The sequence below is a fragment of the Lathyrus oleraceus genome, chromosome 2 (genome assembly GCF_024323335.1).
Source record: "Lathyrus oleraceus cultivar Zhongwan6 chromosome 2, CAAS_Psat_ZW6_1.0, whole genome shotgun sequence".
Taxonomy (NCBI): Eukaryota; Viridiplantae; Streptophyta; class Magnoliopsida; order Fabales; family Fabaceae; genus Lathyrus; species Lathyrus oleraceus.
The window spans coordinates 429,283,204-429,302,134 of record NC_066580.1 but is presented as its reverse complement, the minus strand read 5'-3'; the positions used below and the strand labels follow the sequence as shown (position 1 = coordinate 429,302,134).

General features: G+C 36.0%; 1 protein-coding gene across 1 annotated transcript; it reads left to right on the top strand.

Annotated features, from left to right (window-relative positions):
* The first annotated feature begins 4,266 nt into the window (after positions 1–4,266).
* On the top strand, positions 4,267–9,338 carry LOC127119951 (diacylglycerol O-acyltransferase 2D). Its single transcript, XM_051050323.1, has 9 exons — positions 4,267–4,609; positions 4,697–4,771; positions 4,890–4,975; positions 6,208–6,314; positions 6,401–6,556; positions 7,560–7,646; positions 7,803–7,900; positions 8,404–8,491; positions 8,847–9,338. Exons 1-9 carry the CDS (start codon positions 4,449–4,451, stop codon positions 8,946–8,948), a joined length of 960 nt encoding a protein of 319 aa, XP_050906280.1. The 5' UTR covers positions 4,267–4,448; the 3' UTR covers positions 8,949–9,338.
* Positions 9,339–18,931: the final 9,593 nt, after the last annotated feature.

The window sequence follows — 18,931 nt, the reverse complement described above, 5'->3', positions numbered from 1 at the left end:
CTTTGAGCTTCAAGCCCCCACTTTGAGCTTGGGACAAGCCACTAGTCCCCCATCTGAACTAGCAAACATGCCTTTTTTTACAACAATGACACATATGATGCATGTAATATCACAATGTAATGACAATAATATAACAACGAATACAACCTCACTTTGACTCTAAACAATCACACAATCAACAACATGTCAAATATTATAGTCCCACGTTGACTGCAATTCATCATGCACTCAATATAATATGGTAGTTCTTACTCCGAACCACTCGCCTCATTAATCATCGACCAAGCATGTACAATTATCACATAATTATACATACGATACACAACATATATTCACACATTGAACATACATTTATATATCATTTATCTCACAATGCACTATCATAAGGTAGCTCTACGCGTTAGCTCTCTAACATTTCAAATGGTGTCTCATTTGGACTCGCAAAACCAAAGTTATGGTCAAAATCGTCGGGGAATAAATCATGGTTCAATTTCAGAATTTTTTCCAAAATTACACAACATCAATTGATTGACATGGGATGTCAATCAATTGACATTAAGTCTCTTTGCTCACTGACTTCTCAAATCTCGCTTCAAAACTCATTGCAAATGATTAATTCAACCAAACAATCAATTGTCATTAATTTCCCCCTTAAAAATACATACATGCAATCGATTGACATATAGTTAAAATTTCCAAAAAAAAGCATGCAATCAATTGACATATGATGTTAATCGATTGACATGATAGAATTTTTCAAAAAACTCAGTTTTCACAGCAACATTCATCTCCCTCATCATCTACCTCTTACACCTCAAACTAGTCTCCATTATATCATTCAAAACACCACAAATCACATTCTAACACAACTAACACATCAATTATCCCCATAATAACATTAATTCGTCGTTTTTATCATGAATTGACCCATCATATTTATACCCTAAAATCCCAAATTTCAACACAATTTCATCACTTAATAAATTGATTCATGAACACCAAACAAAATAACAACAAACACAATTTATCACACCTATCCATGACAAAATGTAATCATAAACATTCATCTATCATACTCATCATCAAGCAATAGAGAAAAAGCAAAACCTATTGGAGGTTAAGGGAAACCTTTATACCCTTTCATGATTTAGACACTCTTAATTGAATAATCTCTCATTACCTTGTAATTCAAAAAAAAAAATAATAATAGAAAAAACAAGCTTATATGGATTCTTCCTCTCAAGTCCTAGCTTTCCCTTCCATTGCTTTTGCTCTTTATTTCACGTACTAACAAAAAGGCCCCCACAATCATATTTCTCTAATTTTCAGAATATATAATATTCTAATTAATTTACCATAATTATTATTTTTCCCAACTAAACCTCCACTTCTCTCCACTCACCACTTAATTCCCTCAAATTACATAAATGGCCCAACTCCTCATATATTACCAATTTATAATTATTTAATTAATTAAGTCTCACTAAAACTAAATAATTAGGCATAATTCTCCAAAAATACTACTCAACGATCCAACCACCAAAAATCACACAAATAATTATTTAAATAAATCACTCAATTAAATCAAATAAATAGTTAAATAATTGAATAAAAGACTAATTAAGTTGAGGTGTTACAAACTTCGCCAATGAGTGATAAAGCGTCAACCTTCAGAGGCAAATGTATAACTCTAAGTGTCTTCTTCATCTCAAGCATTATTTTGTGGCATTTCATTTTATCTGCAAGCGAACAACAAATAAATCATGGAGACATTTGCTTTTGTAACAACAACACAAATGAAGAAACCTCATACACAACTCACCAAAGATATAACATATCTTCTCTCAGATTTTAGTCTTTATCAAGAAACACATATTTATATATCGCCTTTTCTGTTTCTTTGACGACATCCCTAAATACATGACATAGTTGAAGAAACCTAATATTTCCCATAAAGCCACCAGTTTCTTCTTCAAACAAGTCTCCTATTGAGACAGATCTTCAGGCAGGTAGACGTAAGTCCCAACCCCGACCAAAAAATGATTTTGACGTTAGAATTTTAGAAACCTATCCAAATATTTTGACGACACATCAAATTGGGCGTCACACATACTCATGTGAGCAACTCTGGAGAAAGGGGTAACTAACTAGGTAATATCGATCTTTGAAATTCTTCATACTATTAGAGTAGATCTCTAACATCTTCTGTCTTTCCTAAGAGTAAGTAAGCCTTGACCCCCGTGTCGAACCGGATGACCAACATTGAATGTTGAAGAGGTGGAAAAAGAGCATCAAGATGGGTACACTTTTCTTTTATCCACACCAGTACTTGAAGACTTTGATGCAAACCTAATTCACCAGGTGCAATTGCGATAGGTAACTCCCAAATGGTTAAGAACATCCACCTTAAAGTCATTAAAATGAAGGAGGATGCCTATCAGGAAAAACAAACACTTATGCATAGTGATAACGCAACCCTCAAACTTGATGCACATCCTCTTGTCCCCTTCAGGAGGAAACACTCCCCAATCCTTGGGGAACCCACCTCAGAGAAAGCGTGATCCAGACCACCCTTACGAGGGAAGACGAATACGACATCTAACATTTTCTAATCTACAAACACAATGGAACTATCCTCCTTTGAGTTTAGAGTTTTTTAACGAGCATGATGGTCCATTTCAATATTACTGCCAACATACAAAAAAGAACAATTGCGAGTATAAACACAAGATGATATTCCAACCACCATATTTCTTTGATGTCTGTGGGATTGCAACCAAAAGAATGATAATGCACTCCAGTGTAGGGTTGAGCCTTGCGTGCATACTTAAAACCATCTACAACAGCTGGATTCATTAAAGGTAAATTAGGAAAAAGCTAAACCCATAGAAACCTCCCTGAAGTTGAGGCTACCAACCGCTATTATATCCTTAGTCGCAACTTCTTCTTTCAAATCTCCCATAACCATTTTCCCAGAAACCTTAACAAAAGGAGAACAAATATAAAAGAGAAAGAAACTTTCGTTGTTACCTCAAAAGAAGATCTTGATAGGTCGCACAAATAAGCGCTACCAGAGAGACAGTGCAAAGACGTTAGAGCAATAATCGACGAGAATTATTTGCAAAAACTAGAAACAATTGCAAAAATGCAGAGAAGGAATTCCCATGTCTTAAGAGCGGTAAAAGGGAAAATCTATCTTGAACTCCTTATGTATTTTATGACACAACTATCACCCAATCAACATTAGATATCATCAAAAAGTACAATTGTGCCACCAATGGTCATGATCTCACATTGATATATTCAAACACATGAGTACCCTAAAAATAGAGCCATCATCACTATAAGACTTGGAACCACGCGTCATGTTTGTCCCATGAAACATTGTAGTTACGAGATGAACATTTATTGCGCATGTTCCAATGCAACCGACTTCCCCTGAAAACCTTTCCACTTCCTTCAACCGGATGCCGACTAATATACTAAAAGAGTAGTCAAGGTTAGCCCGAGTCACACAAACCTCGCTTCAACAAGTAGTAACAAGGACTTGTGGCAGCTGTTCTAGACCGTTTGCAAGGCTCACACAAATGGTTGATCTTAGGGCCCAACACATAAGACACAAGCAGAAGCAAGTGAGACCTTAACCAAACAGAGAGGATTCAATCGCATCCTTCAACCTATCTTTCCACATCAAATATAATCGAACGACGATCCACACAATACACCAGATTAATTGGGAGCGATTTTAACATCCCACCTTATATAAATTTCACACATATATAAATTTGAAATATCTTTTCACTTTCACTCTAAACTACTTTTCAAATATTTTATTATATGTGTAGGAGTACTAAACCTTATATATCTATTCTACTCTTCTATATCTGAAACACTCACAACCACATCAAAGGATCTTCTTCCAATCCCCATCCCCGTTTCGTATTTCTAGTTAAGGAACAAATATGATTAGAGACCAAATGTAAATTTGCAACCATTATTTTTAGGATTCATTCTAATAATTTTATTTTAGTCAAAATAAAAAAATTACAATTTCACCTCTGAAATTGGTTGTGTCGTAAACAAAACAAGACACCATAGTGCATGGCGTTGTAGGATTATGATGCACTTAATGGCAACGCAAAACGGTTGTCAGTTCCGTGAAACAATCAATCAACCAAACCACGTTAGCAACATTCAATTTCGACAGATACATAGATAGCTACACCACATGTTATGAAGCAGAAACACAGAACAGAACCCTACACCCCACCGCACTCAATAATTACCATTATCGGCGCTCACGTGACACAATTCACTCTTCTTCTATTAAATGACGTTTTTACCCCTAACACTTCCCGCTATTCACAAATCTTTCACTGTTCCTTCCATCTGCATTCGCGTGGTTCTTCATACGACACCGTTCCATCCCCCACACAGTAGAACTGAAAATGGCGACGGAGAAAGCTTTCAACGGAAGAGAAGAATTCAGCGATTCGTCAAACACATTCCATTCAATTCTAGCATTATCGTTGTGGCTAGGATGGATTCACTTCAACATTGCTTTGATCCTCTCCGCTATATTCTTACTTCCTCTCTCCAAATCTCTCTTGTTCGTTTCCTATCTCTCTCTTTTTCTCGTCATTATCACTATCATTCATTTTTCGTTCCGTAATTTTGTTGATTTTTTGTGTGATAGGGTTATAGGTTTTTTGTTATTGTTCGTGGTGCTTCCACTGGGAGCTAAGAGTAAATTTGGCAGAAGATTGTCTAGGTAGATTTTCGCTTTTGTTAAACTTTTTGCTTTTTCGTAACGTGTAATTTGAGCTTTTTCCTCTTTTTTGCTGTGTTAAAAATATCTTTTATGTTGCTTTGGTTTATGTGATTTTCAGGTACATATGCAAGCATGCTTGTAGTTACTTTCCCATTACGCTGCACGTGGAGGATATAAAAGCCTTTGATCCTAATCGTGCTTATGGTTTGTACTTTGTACCAAAAAATTGACAATCGAGTTGTTTCTGTTTTTTTTTTGCATGAATTATGTTTTTTTTTGGTAAAATGACAAGATGAATTGGAAAAAGAGAGGAAATTGAAAGCCTTATTTGCTATTTTTTTAACGGCACTACTTGTTTTTATGTTCCTAGGCTTTGTTTTAGGAAGAAAATTAACATAGGAAAGTGGGAGGATAGATTAATGTAGATTTGGATAATCATTTCCTGTAATCGGAGCTTGGTGAAGACTGTGGAAAGTTTGGTTGTTGATTAAAATTTAAACCGAATATGAAGCTTAAGTGCTAATCAAGTCTGATCTGTAGTGCTTGATGTAGTAATTGCAGTATTTGTACGTATCTTACATTATTAACTGTTAGTATTATTAGTCATTACCTTTTTTTTCCTCCTGTTCCCCACGAAGCAATAGAGAAATGTCTTTTTCTTCTTAATGTACTCATTTTCTCATTTTTGGGGAGTTTAAATTTAATCCATTCTTCTTCCATGGGTGCCTCAGCTTAGGATGCTATCTCATTGGGACCCTTTTTTTAAAAATAAGTAAAATTCCAGCATTATAACAAACAATGAGGATCAGTTGAAATTCTTCATATTTCTACTCTGGCAGTTGTTTTCGTTGCTCAACTGGATACCTTTTCTGTTCATGTATATATTAAGGCTGACCATCAAATTTGGATTGCTATATTCAATAGACTTGGTGCTCTGTAGTTGATGACATGGACTATCATTTCATCTGTATTTTAATAATCAGAATTTGCCTTTTTGCATAACTACTTTTGACAAAAAACCCAAATATGACTGTTGTCATGTTGAATTAAATTCTTGCTTAATCTTGGCCTAAACTATATCAGAAACATGATTTACTAGGTGTACCAAGCACTTTATTTGATTCATTTGAGTTGATGGAGATTTCCTTATATGTAGTACAAATTACAATAAGCTTTATATTTCCCCATTGTTTGAGCCACATGAAATTCTTAGTTTTCCATAATTACTCTTTTATACGTCAAAGCAACTGTTACTTCAGTTTCTCTACTTTTCCTTGTTATTGTGGTATTTTCTGTTGAGAGGGTGTTTCAAACTCAATTTTGCCTTCAATATTTGCCTATATTACTAATAAGTGATAAGTCATTGGTTATACTGCTTTGGTGTACCTTCTTGTTAGTTGCTCATTGATAGTAACGACAGTGAAACGAACATGCAGTTTTTGGTTATGAACCACATTCAGTTTTGCCAATTGGCGTCATTGCACTAGCTGACAACACAGGTTTCATGCCTATTCCAAAAGTTAAAGTTCTTGCTAGCAGTGCGGTAAAAAAATTTCTTGAGGCACTAATTTTTAATAATACTTACTGAGGATTCCATTATAAGTTTTTCTCTTCACATTTGAATGATAGGTGTTCTACACACCATTTTTAAGACACATATGGACATGGTTGGGTCTTACACCAGCATCAAGGAAAAATTTTACCTCCCTGTTATCTGCTGGCTATAGTTGCATTTTAATACCTGGTGGAGTTCAAGAGACATTTCTCATGCAACATGGTTCCGAGGTGCATTGCTTTTTGCCCTCATCTTACTCAATGCTCATGTGTTTTTTCTCCCTCTTTGACCAGTCGTGTGATAATTTTTTTCTTCCGATAATAAATGAAAGTGTTCATTTCCCCCAAATACAGGATTGTTGTTTATGCAAAGTTCAATTGTTAAGAACACATGTTCAAGCCATATATTATCCGACGTAGGACTCTTAATACACCCCCTCACGCTCAGGACTAGACAACTAGAGCGTGAAAATAAATGGTGGGTGGCCCGATAGCAGAAATCATAGTAGGTGGCTCACCGGATCTTAAACGAGACTCTGATACCATCTTGAAATACAAGAGACCAAGAGACATTTAAATAAACCGTGTTTTTTGAAAAGCACTACGGAGACTTTATTATATAGAGAGAGATTACAACTAATTACATGATATAGTCGATGTGAGACTATTATATATAACACTATATATATTTACAAATATCAACATCAATAATATGTTTATGCAGGAGTTTGTTTAGTTTTGAAATCACTTCGACTCGTTTGTGAATTGCACATGTTTTGAATTTCAATTTATATTAGCCTTTTCCTATTATATTTCATATTTTATTTAATTTAGACTTGAGGAAAGGGAATTTTGTTCTTTTTAGTTGGAGTTTTAAGATCAATAACCAGAAATAATTCAGCCTACTTTATTGTGTTTCTTGCGTTTTGGCATAAAAATCAGTCTGAGTTGAGTCTGCTGTATCGTTTATAAGAGACAGTTGTGACTAACCACTAGTATAACACAAAGCATACAGCAATTTTCAGTATCTAGCCTCCTAAGAGTATTTGTTGTCTATCAAACAAAAAGCTACTCTCCAAGAAACATTGAATCTGGGTCGGTCTAAATTTTTATACGGTTTCTATATATAGGAAGAAGAGGTCTATCCATAAAATGGGTCTTGCAAGGATGACATCCTTGTGTCATTATAGTTTCATAGATGTTAAGAGGATAACTTGAAATTTTTACTTTATAGATTGCTTATCTTAAGTCAAGAAGAGGTTTTGTCCGCATAGCAATGGAGAAAGGCCATCCCTTAGTTCCAGTTTTCTGCTTTGGTCAGGTACTTATTTCCTCTTATGATCTCTTATGTTACTAGACGCATGTCATATCTATACCTGTCAACTTCATTTTCTTTGCTCTTTTGTTTTTGTTTTACATGACATATTCTTTTCATAAGTTGAAGATAACTATCCTTTTTTGTGTAACTTTGATACAGTCAGATATCTACAAGTGGTGGAAACCTGGTGGAAAGTTCTTTCTGAACTTTTCTAGGGCTATCAAGTTCACCCCAATATACTTTTGGGGCATTTTCGGGTGCGTGTTTCTTTTGTGTCAATTTGCAATCTGCTCTGTTCATTCTGCTTGAATTTGAACATGCACAATTGACTGAATTGAAGAAGATGGAATAATAGAGTAAAAGATCTTTAAGATGTTGAACTATGCCTTCCACATTCACAATGCTATCTACACACATTATTGACTACAAAAGCAATTGGCATCTAATATAGAAACAACGGTAAAAATGAGGTCAGTTTTTGTTGGAAATAAGCTTAAACTATTTGCTAAAAATATGACTGGAAAAGTGGGATTCCATTGATGCAGTTCAGGATGTATGCCTTAATGCCTTTTCCGATCTGCTATCGCTAATAGTAACTAGCAAGCTCTTTTTCTTGGAAACTTTTTCCTTCAGAATAATTGATTTGAGTAGAGTAGCCAATTATTGTACACAACCAGAGTCTAAACTGTAGTTAGCTTGGAAGTTAGTTTATCTCTAAAACATTTTTTATTTAAACAAATCATCTCATCTCCTTTTTCAGAACCCCAATACCGTTCAGGCGTCCAATGCACGTGGTGGTGGGTAGGCCAATTGAACTCAAGAAAAATCCAGAACCAGCCACAGAGGAGGTATGCGCCACCTTACAACCTTTTTATGTTAAATATGATTCACAAGGATCCAGTAGTTAGAACCTCTCCTAAGTTAAAATGCCTCAATTTTATTTCTCAATAACTAGTTTTCAAGATGGTAGTCAAGGAAATTTGTAGTAGTTCTATAAGAAATTCCATGTCTTATTCTTAGCTTTGAGTAACATGCAATATACTTTCATAATGAATAACTAATTACAAATATGTAAATGTGATAACCGGCAACAAACAGTTTCTAGATGAGAGAATTCTTGTTAGTGTATCATGGATATATGCAATCTGGTGGTTTAGCTGATCAAAATACTGGTTTCTTATATTTATTCGAACCTGCTTTTAGGTTGCCAAGATACATAGTCAGTTTGTGGAAGCACTTCAAGATCTCTTCGAAAGGCACAAAGCTCAGGCTGGCTATCCCAACCTTGAGTTAAGAGTTGTTTGATAAACCCTTATTATCATCTTATGTATTTCATTGGTTTATTAATGTATTTTCTGTTAGTATCTTTTTTTTAAGGATGGGGTTTGGTCTATGTAATTGGGTTATGTATTGCATGTACTAATAAAAGACCACCACCCTATGGGGGTAATTGAATAGAGGTGATAATGCGAATGAGGTGGTGGTGACCTCCATTGCACTTAGGTGCAGCCTACATAATTTGTTGCTGTGGCAGCCTCCGATCACACAATCCCCTTGAAAAAAAAGAAAGAAAATGTGGTGGTATCTGTGGTCAGGTTATCTATTATTTCAGTATAATATACTGAATGTTTGAAAAAAAATTCCTGATGTAATGGTTGATTTGTGTAAAAAATGTAACGGTTGACTTTGCTTTCATCTGACTTGGGTTACAAATTCATGTTGTAAAGCCACAGTATAAAACTCCATACCATTGAGAATCAAGTGGTTAATAAAGTTTAGCTTTAGACTAATTGATCAAGAAATTCTGATTGGAATAGTCATTATCAATTTAATTTATCTCTGGATTGAGTTATAGATCATCAAACACATACAATTGATACATTTGAAGAATATTTTAAATTGTGAAAATATTTTGTATTTTTAAAATGTGTTCATTTTAATTTATACCTATAGATAAAGGGGTACAACTATTTGGAGTGGCATATTTTTCGTTTTACTCTTAAAGTTTCAATTTTTTTTATCATACCTTACACTTTTGAAATAATTTAAGAAAATGTTGCATTCCTGTTATAGTTTATATTTCCATAACTTCTCAATATAGATAATGTTCTTATTACTAATTGCTACAAAAATAATTATCAATCATATTTATCCTTCAGTTTTTTTAATATTCTCGTGTGGATATGAATTAATATAATCCACACATATCACTGCATGATAATTGTCCAACTCTAATTATCTTTTGTCAAAAATCAAATCCAAGTCACCCTTCCATTGGAAAATTTGAACGCGCGTATCTTTAATGTGCAATTTTTTCAACATCACTGCTGTCATCTTTATTACAAAATTGTGTGAAAGAAATTTAAGAGGAAGAAAATGATCATTGATCCGCTGTCGCACACGGGTCAAAAACGAGTTTAAAAGTGTAGTAAAACGGAAGCGATACTCGAATGTCGTATCACAAGGACTCTTGAATGTTATAACTGAAATTCTAGTTATCAGACTTTCGATGTCACACAGGTTGTTATGACATCCAATTCTGCACAGACAAGAATTATGCAGAACTTAAAAGTAAGTGCAGTAAATAACACAAGTAATTGTTTACCCAGTTCAGTCCAACATGACCTACGTCTGGGGGCTACCAAGCCAGGGAGGAAATCCACTATTAGTAGTATTAATTCAGACCTTAAACCAACTGTTTAACCCTATCACTTAATACCTACCCAATGCAATTTCAATCTTACACTAAGATCAGAGTTTCTACTCACTCCCCCTCAATCACCGCAGTGATTATTACCTTTAATCAATATTAAAGACAATTCTGAAGTCACACTTCAAACAACTCTTGATTGTGCTTAACAGCTTTAATCAAGATACACAGCACTCACGCTTAAAAGCTTAGAGTGACACAACACTTACAACTCAATGAACATCCTATACCATTGCTATCATCTATGTGATAATAGCTTGGCTTACAAGATACGTCTAATACAAGACTCACAAAAATACAGCAGTGAAGTATGATGGACACACTAAATCTTCACGCCTCAAAATCCCCAGTTCTGAATGAAGGATTGCCATCCTTTTATATTGCAGCACTTGGGCCTTGTACTTGTATTTTCCTGAAATTAAGGTCACGCGAGTTCCCCTAAATTCCACATCTAGGTTACTAACAAATAGGCTATTTGTTAGGTTCATTAATTGTAGCTTGGTTGTTGGTTTCCTGAATTTTCTCTTAGCTGTTGAATCCCTGAAGAATAGCCTGAGAAAAATGCTGAAACAGAAAAACTAAACAACCTACAATATAGCATACGCTGTCAGGAATGAATGTCACAACATTTAGTTTGACATCCAAATCAAGGACTGTAGCGGTGTATTCGTCACTTTATGATTTATTGATTAAATCAAAAGCAAAGCATACAAAGAATCGAGTCGCCACCGCACTTTTATTTATCCTAAGGAATGGCTAAAAAGCGAACAAAAGCCTAAGAAGTTTTACACATGGAAAACTAATGAAAAGATCAGAGAAACTGGGTAAGGGGTTAATTACGCAATGGGAAGGTGTTAGGCACCCAAAACGTCCTAGGTACTCCTAGGGAGCCCTTTTCACACTTGTTGTATAAAAATGTTTATTTGTTTATGACATATTGTGCAAACATGATTGGGAAGATGAGAAAAGAATGTACAATGTTTATTATTTTTGTGTTTGAACGGATGAACCCGTTGCCTACGTACCTTCCATGAAAGGTAAGGATCAAAACGCCGTAGTTCGGCTAAAAGATTTCCAAAATATCAGTGGGTTCATTTTAAAACACAAGCCCTAAGGTTTTTCATTACCAATGGGAGAAAACTCAACCTGAATCAACAATCCACCATGCGAGGACGGCTTCAACATACTAGTGAGGGGTTAACCCTATAATAAGTATGGAAGACTTACAATCAACTCACTAAGGACAAGGTAAGATTTACATCAACCACTATGGTAATTGAAACCTATGGCTAATGTATGAAAACATATTAACAATGGACAAAGCCACAAAACATTTGAATGAGTGAAGTTAATTGATTATGAGTATTCACAAAATATGGTCAAAGTATGGTTAGGATTCAATTCAAAGAAGTATTATGAAATGGAGTTTGAAAAGTCAATGACTTAAGGTCCAGGTTTCTAATTTGAAAAGTCATGAAGATGTTTGCACAATAGTTCAAAGTTTTGAAAGCAATGTGAAAAGGTTTAGGACAAAGAGGGTATGGATAATGGAGTGTAAAACTTCTCAGAAAGGTTCACCTCTTGAGATCATATAGAAGATGATTCAAGTGTGTCCTTAGGAATAGGCAAATGAGCAATAACAAATAAGCAAAACAAATGATACCGGATGCCAATTGCTGGACTTATACCAATCTCACAACAAAGGTGGATACCAGATACCACTCAATGGATTTACACCAGTCTCCTAAAACAAACAGGGATGTCAGATGCCAATAAATGGACTTATTCCAACCTCCTAAAGCAAAACAAAACAATAAGGTGGATACCGGATGCCAATCAACTGGACTTATACCAATCTCCAAAAACAAAACAAAACATGGATGTCAGATGCCAATCTATCTGGACTTACTCTAATCTCCAACAGATGATCATAGGAATACAAAAGCCAACAACATGGTCTTACAATTGCATCCTCACATACAACAAACAAACAGAAGCAATGGACATAAGTGGCCAAATGAAATGGTCTTACACTCAATCCCTTCCAAATCATAGGAACAATGGCCAACGAATGGGCTTACTGTTGATTCCTCAATGGGCAAACAAAGATGTGTCACAAAGACATGCAATGATGATCATGCAATAATGAACAATTAATGATGATAAATGCACGAAGGCAAACAAGAAAACATGTACAGATGAACCAGTAAGCAATCAATGATTCAGTTAGCACACACTATATACAAGCAATTAGGCTCAAGCAAGGGTTAGACTTTAAAGTCAACTGGAATGGGGTAAGTGTTGCTCTTAACCTTAACATTGAGGGTTAAGGTGAAGCAGATGAAAGGATATGAGGGGTGTGCCTCATTGCTCTTATCCCTGGTCAGGGAGAGCTTTGAATATCAAAAGGCGTGGGAGTTCAGAAAGTTGGAACTCTCTCCACAAGTTAATGACTCGATAGATCTTGGGTTAAGATCCACAATGCTACAACATGTAATGTGAGCAAAGGGATGACACACAGAATAGTAGGAGATGGACTACACATCTCTTCTATCTACCAATTGCCTCATATGAGGTCTTTTCCTGCTTGGGGATAAAGATAAACAATCACAAACATTGCCTCTTAAGGAGGACTTCAGACAGGTGCCTGGCCAAGTAACAAGCCAGGTCTTCCAGACTACATGAAGAAGAGATGTTATACCTCAATGCTTAAGCTATCAAGCAAAGCAAAAGCAAGTTCACAATGAACTATAGCAACTAAGGTACCTGTGGAAACATCAAACAAATCAGTATACTATACAGACAATCAACCAACAGTTAATGCAACAGACAACCAATATAGGCAAAGGCATAAGCCACAAGTCAATCCCAATTGAATCAACTTCAACCTACAAAACACACATTAGTAATCAAAAGCAAATATCAAACGCTCTCAAGATGAGGCATCATCAATTGTGTAACTTGCATGTGCAACCTGAAACAAAGCTTCAAACATGAGAGGCAAACCCTTAGGCCAAGGCCTAGGGTCAAAGAAGGAGAAATAATTCAAAACAGAATGTGAAAATTGACAAGAATCAAGATTAATCAATCAAGAACAATATCCAAGTGGTCTCATGTCAAAAGCATCAACCAATTTCATTTCATAAGCAAATCATGTCAATGTATGCAAGTTGGAAACTCAATGATGCAAACAGAATGATCACAAGCATATTAATTCCAAAATGGCTCAATAAATTCCAAGAAAAATCATGGCTAAACAGCACACATCCAATAATCAGCACACCAAAAATCATGGCATTTGGACAAGTATAAGCATGTCAAAGAAATTCACTAAGTCATGGTAAGCATAAACAAGCTCAAAGGAAGCACAAATTGATACATCAACTTAAGGCAATCCTAAAACAGAAATGACCAGTGATAAATGACTCAAACCAAAGCCAAGACAAACTTCAATGTGTCTATAAAACATGTGTAAAATTTCAAGCTCATATGATAAAGCATAAGAATTTCACAAATCATGAAAGTTCAACACTCATCAAAAGTTCAAACATGACAAGCCAGAAGAGAAAATCTCAAACAAATGGGAAATGAGTCTAAAAATTCTACAAAAATTCATGATCAAATTTAACATCCAGAAGTAGCATCATGCAAAAATTCAGATCATTTGTCATTTATTTGGAAAGGTAAATAAAATCAACAAGTTGGATAAGAAATGGTGTGACACACATTGTCATACCTCCATTAATCACATCATAACTCAACATCCAGAAATGAGAAAAATGCAAAGTATATACCAAAATGACCATCAAGGTGTCTAGTTTATGCATGTCAATTTTCAGCTTCATTGGATTAACCATCATCATTTCACAAACAAAATGGCATGCAAGGTGCAAAGTATGACATGTAAACATAAACCCTAGGGCAAAAACAATTTCAACCGTGCACAAATTCTGGAAAAATATCCATGAAATAGAAGACATCATAAAGATCATTGTGCAAAAAATTTCATGTGGATTGGATGCATATTTTTTGAGTTATGAATTTTTTAATGAAGAGAAAAATTTAAAATGCATGAAACAAGTAGTATGAACATGTTAAGCATAAGTGGAGAAAATGTACAAAGCAAATATGTGAAATGCATTGGTCCGGAATCGAACCGCGTGTGAATTTGAATATGGCGCCATGTGAAACGCAGCGTTTCATTTAATTGAAACGCTGGCCAATGAGAAATCAACACCTGGACCAATACATGTCCGCTAACAACCAAAACACATGCATAAACGCGCTAATGGATCAAACTCAGCCTGGAAACGAAAACCCTAACAAGTTCATCCATGTTCATCGTGTTCATCATCATCAAGATCCAACCAACACAGAAATTCACAAAACATATATCATTGGAAACGTCTTACATCACACAACACGGATCAACAATTATTTCAACCTAATTCTACAAGGATCAAGCAAATCGTGCAAGGAAAGTTTCACATGAAAAAATTCAAATCATCATAACTTCTTCAATACTTAATGAAATCAAGAGATCCAAAGCTCAGCATAACCTATGTTCAACGATCTACAAGATGCATCTAACAATTTCAAGAATCATGAGCATCGAAAACTGACCTCAATGATGCAACAGAGTTGGATTCGTGCTTCTCAGGCTTGGAAAGGTTGAAATAGAAGTTCTACAACACTTGAATGAATGAATGGATGAAGGATTTCAGCTCAACAATGCTTGATACGACTGGAATCTTCAACTGCCATGAGAGAGCATGAACTTCAACAGTCTCGATTCTTCAAGAATTCTGCAGGATCTAGCTTCAATCTACTTCAATAATGCTTATGGATGATCAACAGAACAAGAACAATGCAAAAGCTATGAAGAAAAACGAAGAAAAAGTTGAGAGAATTTTGAGAGCAAAAGTTTAGATCTGAAATTCTGAAGTTGTTGTTGTTGAATTCTGTTAGGATTATGTTTAAATACCATCTGCTAATCAAACTTGTTAATCATGTTTAACCAAAAATCCAAGGATTAGTGAAATTAGTATGTTTATGCAATTTGGCCAAAACACCCTTATGCATATGCAAGGCAATGGAACAGTACGAATTTCACTTGGAGCAAGTTTAAAAATCTGTTTGGATGCAAATGAGATTGGTTGGAAATGAAAACAATGCACAATTTTCAAATTCATACTTTCCCTCCAAAATTCAAATTAAATTCAAGTGAAAAATGCAATATTTTTGTGATGAGAATTGATGAAATATGATGCATGATTATGATAGAGCATATCAAGATGGAAATGTCACAAAAAGAACCATTCCAATTGGCCATTTGGTGCAAAAGTTATGCTAGCTTGAAGTCCAAAATTCTTTGACAATGATTGATCCATAATTCTTCAACCACAAATGAGAAATGGATGTTCTTGGACTTTTTGGAAAGGTAAGAGCAAGATCTTCAACTTTCATGTTGGACAAAATTTTATTTGAAGCTTTCTTGATGATGTAAACTTGAGGAGAAGACCTTTCCATTTTTGACAGTTTGAAATTACAGGTCACTTACTATTTTTGGCAAGTTTTCATCTGACCTCAAATTCTTCCATGTTGATGTTTGATATGTTAAATGAGACTTGTATGGACATGAATGAGGCCTCTCTAACCATCTCCCACCTTCAAATCCATGATTGAATGCACAGTTGACTTGTGTTGACTTTTCTAGGGTTTCAGTTGACCTAGCTATGCTCAGATGAAATTCAAGCCTCTACCACTTGGGATCTTGATTCAACATGATATCACAACTCATATGAACTCTAGTGAATGATCATGGTGCCCAAATTCTTCAGAATGGCCACCATATACTGCTCATTGGAATGCATTGACTGCCTTGACTGTCTTGACCTAATGTTGCTTCATCTGCAAGTAACAAGGTTAGATGACATATTTTTGTACTTTTGGTTAGTAAACAAATGAAAAGCAATGATATACAAATGCAAAACATGCCTGGTGATCAAGAGCCACTCTCAAAAGATAACCCACCCACAAGGAAGGAGGCAAAGGGTGCACAATGATCCTTGAGGCAATGATATGATATGATATGATATGATATGATGAGGGATCTTAGGGACAAAAATTGGGGTCTTACAGATGCTCCTATTTAAGGTCATTCTAGCCGGAGAAGTGAAGTTTAGAAATCTTCATCTCGACGCGGTAGAATGGGCTTAAATAACAGTAATGAGACAAATTTTGGTCCCTAAGAGACCTCATGATGCAGATGTATGCATGTAAAAGGAAACAAACTCTGTGGAGATATGGTTCACACAGAAGAAAAAGACGATCCATCGAAGTAATACACTCACTAGGAACAGAGACTCTAACAGGACTCTTGTTGAGGGATAAAAAAGAAAAAGAAATGCGTGAGCAGGACACGACTCTGAATTAGGGGAAAACTGACACTGCGTGAATGAAACACGACTGGACTGGAGACCTCACCGGGGAGTGAAGGACTCACACTGGGGAACAGAAGAATTCCAAAGGAAAACACATCCATTGGAAAGACACAAGCTGACTCAAACTATCCACAAGGGATACTTCGGATAAAAATCCGGACTCGGACCAAGGAACGATTCACAAAGAACCTCCCTGCCGGGAAAAAATGCATATATTGGGCAAAACGCCAATACAGCAAAAGGGTAAAATCACAACAGAAAACTCCACCGGGAAAGTGTCTAACAAAGAGACTCTCCTGGGGAAAGGCAACAAGGAAAGGAGGTGTTACCGGTATACGGGTAACAAACTCAGGAAGAATGAATATCTAAGACCGGTATAAGGGTGAGAGATATCAATCAACCAACATCTGAGAAAGACCTGAAAAAGGTACATCAACTCAGGAAAATCTGACTCCACAGGGGACCAAGGTCATAATAGGGAGCAGAAAGGAAGGAACACCAGGGATACCGAAGTATATAATAGGTGACCGACCGAAACGTGAATTGGTATATATGCCAAGATACTCATCATCCTGAAGAAAGCTAGAAAAGCAGACTTGTTTATAGGATGGATATTCGATTCCACAAGGAACACGAATCTTACTCTGCGGAGAAAACAATCAAAAGATTGACCCAAGAGTGCATGAGACATATTATTCATTACCGTCAGAACGTGAATAATATACTCGAAAAGGAAGAGACACCAGAGATACCGGTTACTGGGTATATAATAGGTGACCTACCAAAGCGTGAATTGGTATATATGCCAAAACACTCATCATCCGAAAGGAGGGCTTGAAAAAGCAAATCGACTTACAGGATGGACATTCGAATCCACAACGGGAAAATGAATCTTACTCAACTGGGGAAACAAACCCAAAGAGCGCATGAGATATAATATCCATTACCGTCAGAACGTGGATAGAATACTCGCATGAGATGTATTATCTATTACCGTCAGAACGTAGATAATAAACTCGCATGGAAGGAAACACCAGGGATACCAAGGTATATAATAGGTGTCCTACCGAAAACGTGAATTGGTATATATGCCAAAACACTCATCATCCAAAACACAAACTGGTTAAAGGATGGAATATTCGATTCTACAAAGAATACAAATCCTACTCAAGTGGGGGAAAATCAACAAAGGACTCCAACCAAAGAGTGAAAGAGATATATTATTCATTACCGTCAGAACGTGAATAATATACTCGAAAGGAAGAGACACCAGAGATACCGGTTAGGGCATATAATAGGTGATCAACCAACAAGAGAGACAATCGATACCAAGCATCCGGGTAAACGAAAGACAACTCAAAGAGGATAAATTGCAAGCATCCGGCAATTATCCAACAACAAATATTCGACTCCGCAAAAGGGAAATACGAATCTTACTCGACTGGGGAAACACAACAGGCTTCGACTGAAGAGTGCATGAGATATATTATCCATTACCGTCAGAACGTGGATAACATACTCGCATGGAAGATTATCCACAACCGGTATAAGGGTTAATAAAGGATAAATCGACCGAAAAGAAAGGCATCGGGATACCAAAACTAGGTATATAATGATGACCAATCAAAGGGAGCAACAATCATTACCAGGCATACAGGTAAAAAGCGACTCAACTGGGGATACATTGATACAAAAATCAATAACCCGGGGATGAATTGCATAAACAACAATTATCCGCAAAGACTAGTTGGGGATATATTGATAAACAATCAATAATCCGGGGAACAAATCACTAGCAAACGGTGAAAGGACCCACTGGCGACTTCAAAAGGGATAAAATTGCAAGCATACGGCAATTATCCAGAAGACTTGCTGGGGATACAATTGCTAGCAACCGACAATTATCCACAAGCAAAAGGAGGAATATCAACATCAAACAACGAATGAAGATAACCACAAAGAGTAACCATCATCGGTTAGGATGAACAACACGGTTAACTCTGAAAAGGAGAGAAATTAGGGTTTACAACTATCGAATACGGGGTAGAATACCAAAACTCTGGCTGGGGAAAAAATTGCTAGCATCCGGCAATTATCCACAAAAAGCACAGACTCCGTTGGGAATAAAACCACAA